Source organism: Carcharodon carcharias, chromosome 4 (assembly GCF_017639515.1).
Source record: "Carcharodon carcharias isolate sCarCar2 chromosome 4, sCarCar2.pri, whole genome shotgun sequence".
Classification (NCBI taxonomy): domain Eukaryota; kingdom Metazoa; phylum Chordata; class Chondrichthyes; order Lamniformes; family Lamnidae; genus Carcharodon; species Carcharodon carcharias.
This window is the reverse complement of record NC_054470.1, coordinates 19,204,334-19,224,658: the sequence shown is the minus strand read 5'-3', so window position 1 is coordinate 19,224,658 and position 20,325 is coordinate 19,204,334. Positions and strand designations below refer to the sequence as shown.

The 20,325-nt window shown below is 38.8% G+C and overlaps 1 protein-coding gene across 2 annotated transcripts in view; it reads right to left on the bottom strand.

Moving 5' to 3' along the window:
- Positions 1 to 1,782: 1,782 nt before the first annotated feature.
- The window catches only part of lmnb1 (lamin B1), a 48,492-nt gene continuing 29,949 nt past the window's right edge, over positions 1,783 to 20,325 (bottom strand). For both annotated transcript variants that reach the window (XM_041187032.1, XM_041187033.1), the window contains exons 4-11: positions 14,388 to 14,558; positions 11,510 to 11,635; positions 11,198 to 11,418; positions 9,491 to 9,716; positions 9,283 to 9,387; positions 7,349 to 7,468; positions 6,738 to 6,836; positions 1,783 to 2,498 (exon numbers count right to left, since the gene is read on the bottom strand). In XM_041187032.1, coding sequence (XP_041042966.1) covers positions 2,457 to 2,498; positions 6,738 to 6,836; positions 7,349 to 7,468; positions 9,283 to 9,387; positions 9,491 to 9,716; positions 11,198 to 11,418; positions 11,510 to 11,635; positions 14,388 to 14,558 — 1,110 coding nt within the window. In that variant the 3' untranslated portion in view covers positions 1,783 to 2,456. The remainder of the gene's footprint in view (positions 2,499 to 6,737; positions 6,837 to 7,348; positions 7,469 to 9,282; positions 9,388 to 9,490; positions 9,717 to 11,197; positions 11,419 to 11,509; positions 11,636 to 14,387; positions 14,559 to 20,325) is intronic.

Below are 20,325 nucleotides of genomic sequence, written 5' to 3'. Positions count from 1 at the left end.
TTAATATGAAACAAAAAAATTCTGATAATTTGAAGTCAATGAGATGACCAAACAATGCAAAAACTGAATAAACAAATAATTTGAATTAAATAACTTTGAATTAACCGTGAACAACTAATTCACCACAAAGAAGGAAAATGTTGCCTCTATTGGTACTTAAAAATTGCATACCCTCCTACCTGAAACAGACCACCTATTTCCTAGATGTCAAAACGAAGTGTGGCGGGGATGTCAGGTATATGGACAGTAAGTGCTACAAACATGATTTTCAAAGGGCTACAGCCCCTTTCCCACATTGATTTCCTCAAAATGGCCAACATTTACAATAAGTACCAATTTTCAATATGCAATTGTGAATTATGTCCCTGCACTTGTAGTATCAGCCAAAAGTTCTCAATAATTTAACAGAATTATACATCACACCAATAGAGGATAACCAAGGGGCTGTTAAGGGTGAGGAACTTGCAGAGGAAGGGACTAAAAGCTGACAAATCCAGAAGACCTGACTGCCTACTTCCTAACAGAGGTAGCTGCAGAGATAGTGGATGCACTGGTTACGATTTTTCAAAATTCCTTAAATTGTAGAATGTTACCAGTGGATTGGAAGTTGGGGAGAGGGGGGTAATCTCATTGAAAAATACAAGAAACAGAAAGGGCTTGATAGGTAGACAAGGAGACTGTTTCTCCTTGTTGGGGAATCTAGAGCACAAGGGATATGCCTCAAGAATGTTGTGAATCTTTGGATTTCTTTATTTGAAGATTGTGAATGCCCCATTGTTGAAAATATTTAATGTGGAGATAGACAGATGTTTGGTCTCTTTAGGAATCAAGGGAGATGGGTAACAGGCAGGAAAGTGGAGTTGAGGCAGATCAGCCATGATCGTATTGAACGGCAATGCAAACTTTGGGAAGCAATATGGACTACTCCTGCCACTTATGTTCTTAAACGTAATGGCACACAAACATCTTTTCTCAAAACAATGCAATGAGCTGTTTTAATGTATGGTTACAAAACAATTGGTTTAGTACAATGGCCCTTCACCTCCAGATCCAGTGTCTTAATCTAGCACAGAGTCACACTATGACTCAACCCAATTCTTCAGACACAAACTAAAAAGCCACTAGTTCGGTACAAATAATCTCACTTAAAGAACACAGTATCCATGGAGAACATTAGCAGATACTTCATGGGCAAAGTACATTGCAGACAAAAAGAATGAAGCTAGTTTTATTACTGGTAATTTAGAAGTGTTGCATCCCTCAGTGCCAACTTATTCTGGCAATTCACTTTAAATTTGTGAACCATAGCTCACCTCATGTGGTTTCCTCTTTTTTCCAAGAGTTCTTCAGGGAAATGCAGCTGTTGCTGGTCTCTGCTCAGACACTAGGTGAAACTCTCTGATCCTGAACATGCCTTGTATAAGGGATTTCCCAATCTTGTGGCAGTAAATGTTTCTCATCACCTTCACCCCAACAATTTTTTTGGGGGGAGGTGGGGCTGGCCATTACAACAAAATCTAATCAGCCAATGCACAAAACAAAACACCAAATCCCACCTCTTCAGTTCACTTACAAATGCTAACCAGTATACAAGCTCAGTCTTAAAAACTGGGAACAAAATGATTTCCTAAGGCAACGCAGTAAAAGTCATCAAGTTGAAAGTTCAGTTGAACTACATACTTCGTTAGAAGGTATAACAATGGCAAAGCAGCTATGTTGAAATGCCTCGAATCATGGTACTTTGATGCAGGTTTGGTTTCAGAAAGAGATAAGTAACAATTCTTTATTACACAATGTTTACTTTATTTATAATTGCCAAGAAAACCCAAATCGATCATTGCTACATTAAAACTCATTAAAACATTTGCATTTAGTCATACCATGTTCCCAACCACTATCTAAATAAGGGGGCAAAAGCTACAAACAGAAGATTTTCTTCATCCCATTTTGTGGTATATTTTTGTCAACCTGGTATAAACAATTAAAAAACATTAAAAAAAGTTACGTTCAGTGTTGTTCTATTTATAAATTTACAAAAATGTTATTACCAAAATGTCTAATCCCCCTTTCCCTGCTGCACATATTAACTCAAGTCCAGTCACAAACACATGCTGCCCCAAAATAACTGTAGTTTCTTCAACTACACAAATTATTTTTCACTGGTTTCATCTGTAATCTTAGGAAAACCATCTTCCATAGGTTTAAAAAAAACCTGTGATTCACATTAGTTTGGTTTCAGAATTACACACTTTTTTAAAGTCTAGACCTTGTAACGTTCTAAAAAAAATCTCAGTAATAGTATAAAAAGCCCTGAACCAATGCCATGTGTACAAAAAGAAATTAACAAAATATCTAAAATACAAATTACTGAAATACAAAAATAGTTTGAATTTCTAGATATTAAGTTTAATGTAGGCAGCGATGAGTTTTTGAAGAAAAGTTGTCTTGCAAGACGTTCACATTACTGCACAGCTCCTGTCAGCTGCTCTTGGGTCTCCCTAAAAAAGGACCAATACAAGTTTAATATTTTAAAGTACCAGTTTTTGGTGGATTGGTAAAATTCAGAACAAGTCCATTCTTCCTAAATTATGATTTTACTCATCCGGTTTTTACTATTTTGATACTCTCAGCAGTAATACAATGATTTGCATTTATATATCCTCTTTAAAACAAAAAAGGCTGGTCTTCATTAAAGCATAATCGATCTAATTTGAGCCAAAGACACATTAGGGTGGGGGCGTAGGGGCAAACTAAAAGCTTGATCAAAGAGTTGGGTTTAGGTGGGTCATAAAAGGGAGCTGCAGAAGCGTAGGGGAAGAATTGTAGAACTCAGCTGAAGGGATGAAGATGCCAAAGTTGGATGATCGCAGACTGGATTGTGAAGGTTGCAAGATAGCAAGCAGATTAGGCAGTAGACAGGCTTGGACACAAGGGTGACAATTTTAAAATTGAGGTCCTGGGAGCCAACGTAGGTTAGGTAATATAGATAATAGGCAAGTGAAACTTTGTGTGGGATAAGAAACAAGCTGAAATCTGATGAGCTGAAATTCATATTGGAGTAAAAGATTCAAATTTGTGTACTATGTTAGCTTCCTTGTTACCACATTACAATTATATGGTCAATTGCCAGGTGCTACAGGAAAGTTATGGATTCATATAAATATTTCCATTAGTAACTGATCTATTTTCTCATTCAAAAGTTTCTATGTGCAGTCATTTTCATTCTTTGAACACAGTTCAAACGCCCAAACAAGGAGTTCTCCAAGTGACCTGGCCAGCTTTTATCCCTCAACCAGATTAACTGATTATTTATCTCACTATTTGAAAGATCTTGCTGCACAAAAATTGGTTGCCTTGTTTGTCTATATTTCAAAAGTAATTTGTTAGCTTTGAAGCAGTTTGGGACATCAAAGAACTTGAAAAGAAATACATAAAAGCAAATACACTTGGAAGCACAGTGTACAGTGAAGCTAGTAATAACCTTAAAAAGGACACAGACAGACTGGTGGAATGAACAGACACATGGCAGATTAAATTTAATTTAGAAAAAAGTCTGAGGTGATGCAATTTGATAGGAAGAACGAGATCAGACAATACAAGCTAAATGCTACAACAGACCTGTGGATGAATTTCTAGAGCGTACATGAAATAGTTTTTTAGTCCAGTACGTCAAAAGAACCAACTAAGGAATAGGCTGTCCTAGAGAAGGGGTTACTTAATGATCTTGTTGTGCCCGGTCCTTAAGGGAAGAGTAATCATAACACAGTTGAATTCTTTATTAGAATAGAAAGTGAAGTAGTCCAATCTGAAACTAGGGTCCTAAATCTAAACAAAGGAAACTACGAAGGTATGAGGGGTGAGTTGGCTTCGATAGATTAGGGAACTTTATTAAAAGGCATGACAGTAGATAGGCAATAACTAAAATTTAAGGAATGAATGCAGGTATTGCAACAGTTATACATTCCTTTCTGGTGCAAAAACACAACAGGAAAAGCAACCCAAACATGGCTAACAAAGGAAATTAAGGATAGTATTAGATTCAAAGAAGAGTCATATAAAGTTGCTAGAAAAAAATAGCAAGCCTGAGGATTGGGAGCAGTTTAGAATTCAGAGGAGGACAAAGAGATTGATCAAGAAGGAAAAAAGAGAGTATGAGAGTGAACTTGCAAAGAAAAATAAAAGCAGACTGTAAAAGCTTCTAAGTATGTAAAAAGAAAAAGATTCATGAAGACAAATGTAGGTCCCCTCCAACCTGCAACTGGAGAATTTATAATGGAGAACAAGGAAATAGCAGAGCAATTAAACAACTACTTTAGTTCTGTCTTTATGGAAGAACACACAAATAATTTCCCAGAAATGCTGGGGAACCAAGGGTCTAGTAAGGAGGAATTGAAGGAAATTAGTATCACTAAATAAAAAGTGGCTGGAGAAATTCAAGGTACTGAAAGCCAATAAATCCTCAGCATCTGATAATCTATATCTCAGGGTACTAAAGGTGGTGGCATGGAAATAAAGGATGCATTGGTTGTCACTTTCCAAAATGCTATAAATCCTGGAATAGTCCCAGCAGATTGGAGGGTGGTATATGTAACTCCACTATTTTAAAGAGGAGGAAAGGAGAAAACAGGGAATTACAGACCGATTACAGAAATAAATAAATAAATAATTTTTTAAAAAGTCTACAAGAAGGGAAATGCTACAGTCTATTATAAATGATGTGATAACAGGACACTTAGAAAATATTAACCGGATTAGACAAAGTCAATGTGGATTTATGATAAGGAAGTCACACAAGAGGTTAGTGTGCAAAATTAAAGCACATGGGATTGGGAGTAATATATTGGGAATGAATTGAGAATTGATTAGCAGACAGGAAACAGACTAGGTGATGTACAGAGGGACCTGGGTGTTCTTCTATACCACTCACCGAAAGCAAGCATACAAGTGCAACAAGCAATTAAGGTGGCAAATGTTATGTTGGCCTTCATTGCAAGGGGATTTGAGTACAGGAGTAAGAATGTCTTATTGCAGCTATTCAGGGCCTTGGTGAGACCATACCTGGAGTAGTGTGCACAGTTTTGGTCTCCTTACCGAAGAAAGGATATACTTGTGAGAGGGATTGCAGCAAAGGTTCACCAGGCTGATGCCTATAATGGCAGGGTTGTCGTATGAGAGATTGGGTCGACTTAGCCTGTATTCACTGGAGTTTAGAAGAATGAGAGGGGATCTCATTGAAACGTATAAAATTCTGACAGGGATGGCTAGACTGGATGCAGGGATGACGTTCTCTCTGAGTGGGGCATCTAGAACAAGGGGTCACAATTTTAGAATATGGGGTAGGCCATTTAGGACTGAGATGCAGAGAAACTTCTTCTGAGGGTGGTAAACCTGTGGAATTCTCTATCACAGAAGGCCATGGAGGCCAAGTCATTGAATATATTCAAGGAGGAAATGTATAGATTTCTAGACACTAAAGAAGTCAAGGGTTATGGGAAAAGAGCAGGAGTATGACATTGAGATAGAGGGTCAGCCATGATCATATTAAATGGCAGAGCAGGGTTGAAGAGCTGAATGGCCAACTCCTACTCTATGTTTCTAAGTGGGAGCATGTGCACAAACCTTTGAAGGTAGCAGGACAGGTTAACAAAATGGTTAATAAAGCATATGGAATCTTGTGCTTTACAAATAGAGGCAGAGTGTACAAAAGCCAGGAAGTTATGTTAAATTTGTATAACACACTAGTTCGGCCCCAGTTGGACTATTATGTTTGATATGGGCACCACATTTTAGGAAGAAGGTGAAGGCTTTGGAAAGGGTAAAGAAAAAAAAAACTTACTAGAATGACTCCAGGAATGATGGATTACAGTTATGTTAGATACAGCATGAAAAACTGTTTCCAATGGCTGAAGCGTTTATAGCCAGAAAGCACAAATTTAAGGTGATTGGCAAAAGAATCAGAGGCAACATGAGGGAAAACTTTACTGATGGGTCATTTACAATTTGGAATGCACTGATTTGAGCAGTGGAAATGGACTCAATAGTATTCAAAAGGGGATTGGATAAATACTTGGAGAAAAATTACAGGAATATGGGAAAGATGCAAGGAAGTTTGTGGAGCTGACTGGGTTGTTCTTTGAAAGAAACAGCACAGACCCAATAAGTGAATGGCTTCCTTCTATCCTGTGCTATTCTATGATTCTATTAAATAAAACACGTTGGTTTGGAGCCAGCATATCAGACTGATAATAGCACATATACAGTCCTCTTCTGAAGAGAAGGGAATCACATTCAAGTAGCTGATATAGAGAAAAGCTTTTCTCAGTGGTGAACATTTTCCAGATTTATTGGTCCTCCAATTACACAAAAATTAAAATTCACATTCAGGATCTGCGTCAGAACTGGTGTACGATTGCATTAACCACTTCCCTTTCGCAAGTATTCACTTATTCAAAAAGAAACCAAATGTTACAGAGGATTCACAATAAAAAGTTAAAAGGAAATGAAGCTCAAGACATTTCAGTCCACATGCATAATGCCTGGATGTATAGACATATGTTGTCTTAATTTTTAAAAAAACCTTTAAATGCAAGTTTTTGCTTCAATTGCAGACATTCCATCGCTAATGTGACCTAGAAGCTTTCAAGCTCCCACAGCTAATTTATAACATGGCATCTGCCCACAAAGTCTCCCTGCACTTTGTCTGTGATACAAATGTCAATTGTTAGATCAAAACATACCTGTTGATGGAAGAGGTCTTCATCTTTAATCTCAACTTCTTCCTCCTCCTCCTCCTCCGGTACAGTGGTTGTGAAGATGGTGGTTCTGTCAGCCACCTCCTGTAAAACACGAGAAATCAATTGCTGATGAAAGTTAAACCTAAAACTGTGGCCACTATTCTATATGCAGTGTGTGTTTTCTTAAATATAACTGCACATTTTAATCTTTACCCTCTGTGAATTTTAGATAAAATACCCCAGAACTTTGACCTCCCATTGCTTAATGCATCCAGCTGTTAGTTACTGAGACTAGGATTTAGTTACTGAGACTAGGATTTAGTCAGCATTCAAATTATAATAAGGGGGAGTTATTTCAGCCTCCATAGCTGCTGCAAATTTCAGCACTTCTCGTAATAAACTATACATATGCAACGAGCTCCCTGACATCCTTTCTTTCTGCCAGTATGAAAAAAAATACCATTCAAACCTATGAAACATGCTCCTAACATAATTTAAAGACTGTTACAGCATTAATTTTGATTGCTTGGAACTGGTAAGAGAGATATTACTGGCTAGGTACCACAGACACAAGGTTTAAGTACCGCTTTCCCACTGATTGAAAGAAGCATTACCTCGCCCTGAGAATTCTTGAGAACTACTTTTACATCTGCCCCAGTGCCCCAAGCATTTTGGTTCTTCCAGATGAGGTTGGCAGGAGGCGCAGAGGTCACACCAGCATCAGCAGCCCAGATCTGCAGTATAACAATTATTGAATAAGCAACTTTTACATCAGGCTATCACACAATCCTTAAAAATGAGTCAACCTCATGGCAGGGACATCATTGGAAAGTCTCTACATAACTATTTGAATTAAGCAGTGGGTATCATACATCAAGGTAACTTTTTTTGGCAAACTGTGCTTGACTTCGTCCATCAGCGGCAGTCACACAGGTAGTGTACAAATTTAAGACTTCAAGGCTGCTGGAACTTGGAAGCTAAGAACAAAAACATACATGCAAACCTTTACATCTAGAGTTCAGCGCTTAAATTGATTGGTGAGAGTTAGGAAGCAGCTGAGGTTCCACTTCCCAACTGACAGATTAACTGTTTGGGTACAGTACAAAGTTAATCATGAATTGTTTATTATTACATCACTCGTAAGAAACTTTAATTACTATTGCTAGGTTGACAAGTATTAAGTCAATCACTGAACCTATGAGTGACTATCTCTCTCTAACACACGCGCGCGCGCACACACGCGCGCGCGCACACACGCGCGCGCGCACACGCGCGCGCGCGCACACGCGCGCGCGCGCACACACGCGCGCGCGCACACACGCGCGCGCGCACACACACGCGCGCGCACACACACGCGCGCGCACACACACGCGCGCGCACACACACGCGCGCGCACACACACGCGCGCGCACACACACGCGCACACACACACGCGCACACACACACGCGCACACACACACGCGCACACACACACGCGCACACACACACGCGCACACACACACGCGCACACACACACGCGCACACACACGCGCACACACACACGCGCACACACACGCGCACACACACGCGCACACACACGCGCACACACACGCGCACACACACGCGCACACACACGCGCACACACACGCGCACACACACGCGCACACACGCGCACACACACGCGCACACACACGCGCACACACACGCGCACACACACGTGCACACAAACAAACAAATGTGGGTTGGGAAGGCAGGAAGAGTCTCTTGGGTCAAGAAAATCAGCTGGATGATGAATAGAAGGCAGTTGTTCTTATGTGGCTGGCTCAACACCCAAAGTCTAAACCAGATAGATCTGCAGCAGGTGCAGATCAGTGATGAGGGACTAGGATTCTTCCCACTTGGCTGCAGATAACCCTGAAAACTAATGCCATAATAGGCAAGGTGAACCTATTGGACAAGAAGAAAGTTCACTAAAGTAGGGATCCCACCTTTGCTCATGCCATACTTCTCTAAGCTTAAGTGAGGCATGGCCCTCTCCAGAGAGAGCGTAAGCACTCCTCAGACAAAGAGGAACTGCACGTTAGTCATCTGAAAGACTAAAAAAAAAGGGGAAGGGGAATTTAGGGGATCAATTACTGGAAGCATTCTTGCATTAGGAATATTAACACATTAATGATTAATATCCAGCCTCCTGTTATGAAAACTGTAGATTTTCTTGTTACAGGGCACATGCAGATCACTTCTTTCCTAAACCAACTCTACAAACCAGTCTAATTTCAGCTCCCAGAGAAAATCAGCACTCCAGCCCCCCCAAAAAAATCAGACTAATCATTTCAGCAAGGGTCACTGGATACCAAAAGCAGGATCTAGGACCCTGGCTGATTTTTCTAGCTCAGCACATTGAAGCTGACGCTGTTGGTCCCTGCCACAACCCCCAATTGAGATGAACTAACTCTCGGACCTGATGCTAAACATAACACCTTCCTGGTTTTTATGGGGCTGTATCTCACTTTAAACAAGCACCTTTATTGAACTTACTGTGGTAGTTTGTGCAGCTTTCAACACTTACTGTAGTAGTCTGTCCAGCTTTCAACACATACTTTGGGGTAAATTTGTAAGAGGCAGCTGCATCACCAATATTCCTGGTCAGCTCCCAGCCACCCATCAGTTGATCCTGTTCAAGAAATGTTTGAGGAAATAATAAATTTTAAAAATCAGCACACCTAAAACTTAAATAATTTGAGGAACCCTATACTTAATTTTGTCTCCACTCATACCTGCTCAGAATTGTTCTTTAGGCGAATAAATTTGCCATCTACATCCACTTCCTCAATGACAACATTCCCTGTGGCAGAGGCATGATGGGAGATACTAACACTGCTGCTGGCCTCAGATTCCTCAACATCAACACGCTTTCTCTTCCCGCGAGTTGTGCGGACACTGCGGCTGGACGTCGCACGAGAAACAGTCACACGGGAAGATGGACTTGGTGACAACTTCAATCTGAAAGGTTAAGAAAACTAGATAGGCAAAAAGTCTACAATAAAAGGGACAAATTCCTACAATTTACATGTTTCACAGTCCCTCAAGTTAAATTGTTGCATAGTTCAAATAGCTTGTACAAAGTCGGAATTTTAAGAAAGTCATCCAGAAAATCAAATGAAAGCCTTTACCCAAAACATTAACCAATGTTATTGAGACGCTGTTGTGTATTCCAACATTTTGTGGATATAAGTAATCTTGATGTATAGTATTTTGGGTATTGAAACTCAGCTCAAGATATTAAGTGTTCCTCATGCCTCAGGAAATGACTGATGAGGGGGTTAGGATCAGATGATGTCAGCGCATATACATTCTGGTGTGCCCAACTTGCATACATGCAGGTGGTTCGTAAAATTGAGGTTTTGAATCATGATAAACCACTTTTACTATTTGACTCAATAAAATCATGTCCTAGAGTTACCGGCTCCAAACAAAGGGAAAGGCATCAGGAGGTTTTCCCCACCAGAATCCATAATAGTTTGTAAAGAGTGACTAAATACCTTAAACAAAAAAAGGCTAGAGAGAAAATGAACAGTTTTCGGAGATTAAGCACAGACTAAATGGCCTCATTTTGCCATAAAATGCTATTGACAAATGTTCTATGAGCATTAAAATTTAAGTTCCTGGATAATCTAACATAAATACGGAAATATATTTTAAATGTCTATCTTTCTCAGATGACAAACCAAAAAAAAAAGCCCACCTCATATTTGGATTGCCTGATTGATTAGCAATCCAATTTTATTGGATTTTTTTTTTGCCAGTGAAACTCCAATATAAGAGCAGCACAGGGATAGCACTTTGTACTAGGGGAGGTGATGTCAATGGGAGATGATGTCAATGGGAGATGACATTTTGCAGAGCTATAAAAGGTAAATATCAGATGCCACAGCATGGCTGTGTTCCAAACAGCATACTATATCCTTTACATTAAGCAGAGTACTGTGCACTCATCTTTTAAAATCTATTGCTTATGTGCATATTGTAACTATTATCTACTGTAAGAATCATATTCAATATAAACAGATCCAGCAACAAGACAGACATGGCATTGCAAGTGTATTGATATAGGCTATGGTTGTCTGAATACTGAACTATATCCTTGCCATTTGCTTTAACATTACACTGTTTCCCATAATTGAAAAATGAAAAGGGAGAGAGGAGGCTTTGAAGTGCTTATTCACAAGGATGCAGGATTCGAATTTAATCTACTAGAGACATGCAGCCAGGGGATGTCAGTAAGGGAAAGTAAGGGATAAGGATATGGGCACTGTAAAGAGAAGTGGTATTTGCAAACTGACATTGCAAACTGGACATTGGACTTAGGTCTGGAGAGATCAAAAAAAAGTGGATAAAATGTTAAAATATGATCTTTCACAGAAGCTCCTTAAAAATTAAACTTAAAAATACAACATTTCAAATTTTATCAGTCCGAAGATCACCTCTCCTCTTCACCCTCCAACAGCTTCCTGTACGCACTGATTTCCATATCCAATGCTAATTTAACATCCAAAAGATCTTCATATTCATTTAGTTGCTGCTGCATCTGTGCTCGGATCTCAACCATTTCTTTCTCCTTTTCCATCAGCAGCCTGCGATTTCCATCCCTCTCTTTTTCCAGAGCATCTTCCAACTCCTGGACCCTTTCCTGCCAGGCTCTAGCCTACGGCAAGGAGGCAGGATGAGATTAGAATAGTTTAAAGCATTTAAAATTACTGATTATATTTTTAAATTCAATTAATAAATTTGCTTACATCTTTTTGCATGCTGAACAACTGACTGCTGAGACTCTCTATTCTCATCGAATTTTCTTTTAGCTCCTCTTCAGCTGCCTTGGCTGACCTGGTGTTCATCTCTGAGGCAAGCCTTGCATTTTCAAGCTGAAAAACACATACTACTCAGGAAATTTCAAAATCTGCACTTCCTCAAAATGGTTTACAGCTGAGTCTCCTACACAGTTATGATGTCAATTTACCCTACATTTGAGTACCATTATTAGATAGTTATAGAATATAGAATTTTGAGGCTGAAGAGTTTTAAAACAAATTACTAATAATCTGAAGGGCAATAAGGATACTGAGTTATTGCTAATAATTAGTTGAACTTTTAGAAATAAAAAGTAGAGATTTTCCATTAAAAAATTTAAAGTTAGATGACTAGTACTTGCAACTCTTCAGAATTCCTTCAGTTTAAAGCATTATCACGCTTGATCTATTTCTAATTACTGGCCATACAAGTACTGTACACCCAATCTACATTTTGCATGTTCCTACCAGACCAAGGTTTTCTTTCAAACTAATGATACACAAAGAAAACTGTGAACCGCTCAGTCACACCCATCATTGCTTCTTGACAGTAGGAAAATGCTGAAACCTATTATTAGGAAAGTGGCAATTTAGAGAATCATTGACTAATCAAAGGGAAATAGTCTTTAACAATGAGGGTTTGAGAGTGAGCTAATAGGATGGATAAGGGGAACCAGAAGATTTGCATTTTCAAGAAGTTCCTCTTGTTCCATTAACTAAAAAGTGCTATACAAATAAATAATAATAATGATGAAGTATTGTACTAAAACATCTCAAAGCACTTCACAGGAACGTTATCAAGCTAAAATTTTGACACCGGAACACGGATTTAGGACAGGTTTTCAGAAGCTTCGTCAAAGAGGTTGGTTTAAAAAGGACCATTTCAAAAAGGAGAGAGATTTAGGGAAGAGAAATCCTATGCAGCTGAAGGTACAACTGTCAATGGTGGATGCGCAAGAGGTCAGAATTGGAGGCATGCAGAGATTTGAGGGGATTGTAGTAGGCTGAGATTGGGAGGGACAATGCTATGAAGGGATTTGAAAACAAGGGTGAGAATGCTAATAGACATCACTGGACTGGGAGTCCAAAGACAGAGAGTTAGCATGGGCAATAGTTTGGTCACGGATAGCAGAGTTTTAGATGACTTTACGTTTACGGGGGATGGAAGTTGGAGGCCAGCCCAGGACAGCACTGCGACAAGAGTATAGGGGGTTAAAAAACACATGATGAATGAGTATTTCAGCAGCAGATAAATGAGGCAGGGATTGAGATGGGCAATGCCACTTAGGTGCAAGTAGGCAGTCTTAATGAGGTAGAATGGGACATTAGCTGCAGGAATTAAAGTAAACAGCAGTAAATAAACAAATCAAAACACACTGTTCAATCCCTGTATCTCTTAGCTATTAAGTCAAACACAAATATTAAAGACATTCTGAAACAACGGTCAATAAGATATTTCCACATGGACAGAAGAAAAGTCACATATGAATTTGTTCACATCTCTTCCAGTTTTTTGATGTTGCAAATGCAGCCATTTCTTGGAATGTAACTGTCTAGAATCAGCACCACCTACAGGTCAGTTATCACAGAGGAACACAAAAAAATTGTCAGTGAACAGCTTTTGGTCAAGGTTACTCGAAGCTGCAGAGTGAAATTTCATCATTACAATTAGTGTCACAACTCACTGGGGATAGTGCACTGCAGTATCAAGCCCCACACTTCCGAGCCGCAACAAATGTGAAAAGTTTGACCAAACCACCAGAATTCCCCAATTCTACCTAACTGTTTAATTTAGGTTCACAGAATATGACCACCAGGTTTGTAAAGTTAAATAACTGTTTATTGAACAAATCGTCTTTAACTCTACCCCTTTCTGGCATGCACAAGGCATTTCCTCAAAGAAAGCGGTTATAGAGATATATGAGGAAAAGGGATTTTAGATGTTTTCTCTTGGCAGGCCAGGAGCTTTCTACATTGCTCTCACGTGAAACCTTGGTCACCTTGTCAGTAGCCAATTAAAATGCTGTTGTCAGGCAGCTCTCTTGGTCCAGGAATCCTTTCTGGCATCATCCTGTCTTTCATGGCACACTGTTCCAGGACTGCAACGTTGTATATATCTCTCATCCTGTTCCAGTGGACAAATCTCTCAAACTGCAGCCATTGCAAACCCAATCCACGGTCCAACAGAAATAAAGATATATTTCTTACATTAGTGAGTTCTGATGTAAATATTTCTGTACAAGCAGGGCCATTTCCCATTTATATAATCTTAGTGCATGACAGAAACGTAATTAAAATTAGCATAGCACTCACGTTTGAAAAAAGTAATGGTAAAATGGTAAAAGTAATGCAAATGGTAAAATCTAGGGAGCAACAGATTCATGAATGTAAGCACATAGGTATTCAGAGGTCAAAAGTGCACGTTAAAAAGAGCTAGAAAAAGGACTGGTAGTTTTTCTGTTTCATACATAAAGATAGAATTTGCATAACACGCATTGGGAGTACTGTAAACAGCTCTGGACAGGCCATCATATGAAGGATATTAAAGCCATAGAAAGGGCGGTAAATACTGACTAGAACAGTTCCAGGGCTCTGAGGTGAAATTCAACATGAGGAAATGGAAGCTTTTATGCCCACTAGGAAAAGATAGTTATACAGAAAGATCAAGGGTAGTTTTTTTTAAAAGCTGTGGATAGCTTTGAGAAGTAAAAACATGATTCTTAAACCTAGGCAGTGATCTTCCTTGAATTATCAATTTTTGATGCACTGGATTAGTCTTCCCTGTACAACACCAGTAATTGGTGGAGGGGAGGAAGGTTTTTATTACCTTATCGTGGAAGTTTTTTTCTAGTTCATCTTTATAGATTTTCACTTGTTGATCATGTTGTTCTCGGAGTTCCTGTAGAGCTTTGGCCAGCTTGTGCTCATATTCAACCAACCGACCTGTATCCACCTCAACCAGACGAGTCTCGTGTCTCTTTCTGGTTTCTTTGATTTCCTGGAGTCATAGAAAAGAGCCACAACTATATGGAGTAGTGAGACTAAACAAATACTGAAGTTCACACCCTGAAGATTTTCCAAAAACACTTACTTCTCTTCAAAAATACCTACTTAACATGATTTAGAATAGACATGGATGGAATCTGAAAAGAAAATAATTGAATAAAATAATACACTACAGGACATTACTTACTCCAGATGGAGTGCAAGGATGCCCTTCCTTAGGAAAGGAGGCCAAAACTGCACACAACTCTCCAATTGCCAAGGTCTTATACAATTTTAGTAAGACTTCTTTGTTCTTACACTCCAGTCTTTTGTAACTAAAGCTAACATACCATTTCCTTTCCTAACTGCTTGCTGCACCTACATGATAACTTGTGATTCAAAGCCACACAGGTCCCTTTGAAAGCAAATATTCCCAGACTCTCAACATTTTAAAAACATATTATTTTATATTTTTTTCCTACCAAACTGGGTAACTATATATTATGCCACATTGTATTCCTTCTGCCATGTTCCGGCCCACTCAGTCAGTCTGTCGATAGCCCTCTGCAGCCTCTTTCATCAGCAAACTTGAATATGTTACATTCAGTCCCCTCATCTAAGTCATTCATATTAAAAGTAAATAGCTCAGGCCTGAGTTACAATCCATACAGGACCCTGGCCAGTTATTTGCCAACCTCAAAACGTTTTGTCTATTCCTGCTCCCATTTTGTCCTTTAATCAATCCTAAATCCCTGCCAATGTTGCCCCCCCATCCCAGTCCTAATTGTGTGGCATCTTATTAAATGCTTTTCAAAAAATCAAATATACTACATCCACTGTCTCCACCTTATTTTAGTAGATACATCAAAATTTGAAATAGATTTCTCAAACATAACATCCTTTTCTGATTTTCTAAGTGCCCTGTTACCACATTTTTTCTAGTATTTTGCCTAATACTGATGTGAGAAAATGGGGAAGTAAGCTAGTTAGCCTCTCTACCTCGTTTCTTAAATAGCATGGTCACGGTTGCTGCCTCTTTATGCTTGGGAGTGGTTCTAGAACCTGAGAAATTCTGGAGGATCAAACCCGACGCATCCACTGGTTTTTGCAGCTAGCTTTTAAAACTCTCAAGATGCAAGTCATCAAGTCCAGGCAATCTGTCGCTACTTAAGCCACAACAATTTCCCCAGTACCATTTCTTTACTTATACTGATTTCTAAGTTCTTCATTCTATACCCTTAGTTCACCATTATTTTTGGAATCTTTTGTTTCTGTTTTCACAGTAGAAGACAAAGTTTTGTTTAATGCCTCCACCTTTTCCCTATTCTTCATCATAATTTACCTGCCTCTGCTTCCAATGGCCCAAGTTTTCTTTCACTAATCGCTTCCTATAAAAATGTTTGCGGTCTAGTTTTACGTCTGTTGCTAGTCTACTCTCATTCTTTTTTCTTTCCTTATCAATATTTTGGTCCTCCTTTGCCAAATTCTAAAATCCTTTCAACCCTCAGGCTTACTACTCTTTTTAACAAAATAAGTTTGATCTACTGCTGTTTAACACCTCACGTTAGCAACAGTTAGCCCACTTTGCAGGCTTTTTTGCCTTTACGGAATGTACGTTTGTCGCAAGTTATGTATTAATTCTCTAAATGCTAGCCAGTGAATGTCTACTGTCATATCTTTTAACGTAATTTTCCCATCTATCTTAGCCAACTCATACCTGCATACTTCACTTTGTTTAGATTTAAAACCCTAGTTTCAGACTTGCCTAAAGCAGTTCAAACAATACAAAATTCTAACATTATGGTCACTCTTCCCGGCTTCTTTACTACAAGATTATTGATTAACTCTTTCCCAGCTCATAATACTAAATCCAAAATAGCCCGTCCCTAGTTAGTTTTCTAGCATGTCAAGAAAACCATCTTGTATGCATTCCATGAACTCATCCTCCTTACTCTTACAACACTTTTGCAGTATTACTCTTATTATATACAACTCCAATTTTATGATTTATACTCTGCCCTATATTACAACTATTGTAGAGGAGCTTATAAACAGCAATCTTTTCTGACCATTGTTGTTTCTTAGCTCCACTCAAACTGATTCCACTTTTTGATTTTCTGAGCTAAGACTCTGTCTTTATCAAGGCTACCCCTCCTTTTCCATTTTGCCTCTCTAAAAGAGAAGTATCCTGAGACATTTAGTTCCCAAACTTGGTCATTCAGCAACCACATCTTCACAATTTCTACTAGATCAAACGTATTTCTGTTTGCATTATTAATTCATTTAAATTGATACAATGCTTCAAGCAAATATAGGTTTCTTGAGCTTTGACTTTTTCTAATTTCCCCGAATTCCTACTTCAGTCACTAAGTTCACACATTTCCCCTCTTCTCCCTACAGTGCACTACTCATTTTTCTCCTTCTGCCAGAACTCCAATCCATGATTTAAAATTAAACCTTTACCTAAACCCCTTCTGCCAATTTCTCTGTCCTTATTCTCTTCACCCAACACAGTCTCAATATCACACAAGATCTAAGGTTTCAGTCACTGACAAAGCCACTTCTGACCTTCAACTTCCTTAATGTACAGAAAAGTCAGAAAATTGCATGACAGGTCATTTGGCCCATTGACCTGTGCTAATTCTAGTTCTTCAAATGGAGCTATTTATACTAATTGCACTTAATAGGATATGGGAAACAAACAAACAATGAACTTCTAATTTTTCCAATTTACTTAACATTATAGGCCTAAAAATTCCTATAGAAGGTTTTCCTGTCACACTAACACCAACAAGATTGACAGGATAATAGTAGTGCCCTCAAAACAGTAGTCATCATCCATTTCTCCTTCAAATCATCCCATTTCAAATTTTAGTTCTATATTTGTCTATATCTCAAATCTGTTTAGACTGGCTTGGAAGGTCAGTTTGGAAGAGTCCGAATACTATTATTGGCCTCCTCCCTTTCTTCCTCCATATGTTGTCCCCTAAGCAGCATCATCTTTAAGAATGAAAGTTAGACCTGTGCTCACCATATCCAGTTCTACATCACCACCAACCTCAATAAGTAATATGCTGTCAGATTAATGGTTAGATATCAAAAGTGGCCAGAAACTTCCCAATACAGACAACACAAACAAGCCTTTCCCTACTCTGGCATGTTATTGCCTGTTCCAGGGGCAATATTCTAGACTGTTGCGAAATAGTTAATTTAAAGGCAGGGTGGGATTGTGTCCATACTTCACCACTTACGGTAGTTCCATTTCAGCTGCTGAAAGTTATCCATATCTTTGTTACCTCCAGATTTGACTATTTTAATTATTTTAGATTTTATTTTAATGATCTGTCTATAATTTGTGTTATGAATTTTGATTACTTGTTCCATTTATATCGCCATCACAATTCGAGACCTGCCACTACATTTTTTCAATAAACCAATTACCTGTCAATTCTGTTCCACTCCTGTCAAAGACTCCCTCAACTTTAAACCCCAATTCCAACCTCTGCCAGCTAACTATTCAGACATAACCCAATGTGCAACTTTCAAATGGTATTGCACTCAGCTGAACTTCAAATCTTGTATCGTATCACTGAGACAGTCCAAATTCACTTTTGAAACCTGTAACCACTTTTATCTCATTCCCCCATTCCATTTAAAATTTCATCCACTCCTCATTACTCCCATTGCTACCATCATCCCCAAAAGTTTCCCAGGCTTCACCCAACATGAACTACAATTTATCAAAAATTTAGTTGCATGCAACCTATTCCATACAAAGCCCTTCCACTTGCACATCACCCCTGTGCTTTGCAGCCTTCATTTGATTATCACTTGCCTCCCTAGTTCAATACTCTGAATTCCAAAACAAAAATAAAAGTACCTGGAAAAACTCAGCAGGTCTGACAGCATCTCCAGAGAGGAATACAGTTATCCACAGATGCTGTCAGACCTGAGTTTTTCCAGGTATTTTTGTTTTTGTTTTGGATTTCCAGCATCTGCAGTTTTTTGCTTTTACTCTGAATTCCAAGATTGAAGTCTACTAAAAATCACTCCATAGCTTTATCCCTTAAGTTTACAATGCCCGAGCCCACACTCTTGCACATGACCTCTTGGCGTTCCAACTTTGGCCTCCCCACTTCATCTTCAATGTTGCTTTTCAGCCATCTTGATCATACACTGAAATGCTCTCCCTAAATTCCGCACCCAATCCCCTAACCCCACCTTAACACACTGCAAAACATAGCCCTTCAGCTATTCATTAGTCATCTCCACTAATTGTGCTACCAATGGTCAGCTTCAGTCTCCTTTTCTTCATCAAGCATCAGTTATTTCATGAAAAAGGCACTATAAAGATGCAAATAATAGCTCATCTGTTCAAGGATCGGTTACTCAAATACATTGTCCGATGATCTCCCCCTTCCACAAACCTCAATTAATCCAGAACGCTATTGCTGCATATCTTTCTTTTGCAATCTTCACTGGCTCACTATAAGCTAGAGTCTTAACTTCAAATTTTCTCATCCTCAAAAGTGGCTCCCTGGTCTCACTGTTAAGTCTCACTGAACCTTCTCCATTTCTCCCAGCAGACATTTGCTTTGCAACAAACTCCATAACTGCTCACCTTTGCCCCTTCTGCTGAGGTAAACATTTTAACCAGTAAGCTCATGTTTACTCTTCAAAACTACTTTGTCTCTGGCCCTTTCTCCAAAAGTTTTAAAGACCTCTGTACTTTCTTCCCACTAAACTTTCTTAACTTGCCAAGTTCCCCAATCTTCCCCTTGTTCAGAAATTCTATGCAAGATGTGCAAGCTATAATAACAGGCTACAAACTAAAGATTTCCTTAATCCCTTAGCACAAGGAGGGTAGCTTTAGGGCTGCAGGGAGGACGATTATACATTAATTACAACCAACCATTTTAGGAAAATGGCTCCTATAACAAAAAAATTAAATCCAGTAAGACATTTCATTCAATTTTGTTCTGTAGGCAAAAAGAAGTAATTATCATTTGACATTCAATAAATGTATGTTGCCTAAATAAAATTCATAATTAACTTGACAAGCCAAATCAGAAGAGAGGCACATTCTTCCAATGTGCAAATTCAAAGATTAAAATTAATAAGTTTTATTCACAGGCTGAGTTTTAGGAAGTGTTGGCTGGTAGTTTGACTGATGCTGTGGCCAAAAACCATGTCCTAAATGGTCTCCACCACAGTTCATTCAAAAGATTATATTTTTGAGTCTGAAATTATTACAAAGGTAAGCTTTACTGGCAATGGCCTTTGGAACTTTCCTGTTCATTCTATAGGTATGAATCGAGGGTGTAAGAAATTGAGACCCAAATTGATTTCCTGAACCTTACAGTTTTTGGGTGATTTAAAATAAGTTTCCTACAGCAGTTCCCTCCTATATATCTCACTTGAAATTGTTGCCTGGAATTAGAAAAATGGTAATGACAACAGCCCAGGGTTGCAGGATTTTTGGCTGTAAACTTTCAGCGTTTTCCACCATTACCCCTCTGAATTTGACCACAACTTCAGGACTTTGTGCAAACACAAGTATAGATTAACTCAGTGATCCTGAATTTACAGTTTGTCATTTACTGCTCAGCAAAAGACTGTGCTGTGAACATGCCCCCATGCCCCCAACATGCTGGCAGTGGAATCAAGTAATTAGCAATAACTTCCCCTTTTTCCACTCTCCTATCACTGTTACAAACCCCAGAAAAGTCAAGTCTTTTCAATGAACTGCAACTAGGCTTATTATTTAATCACCATTTTAT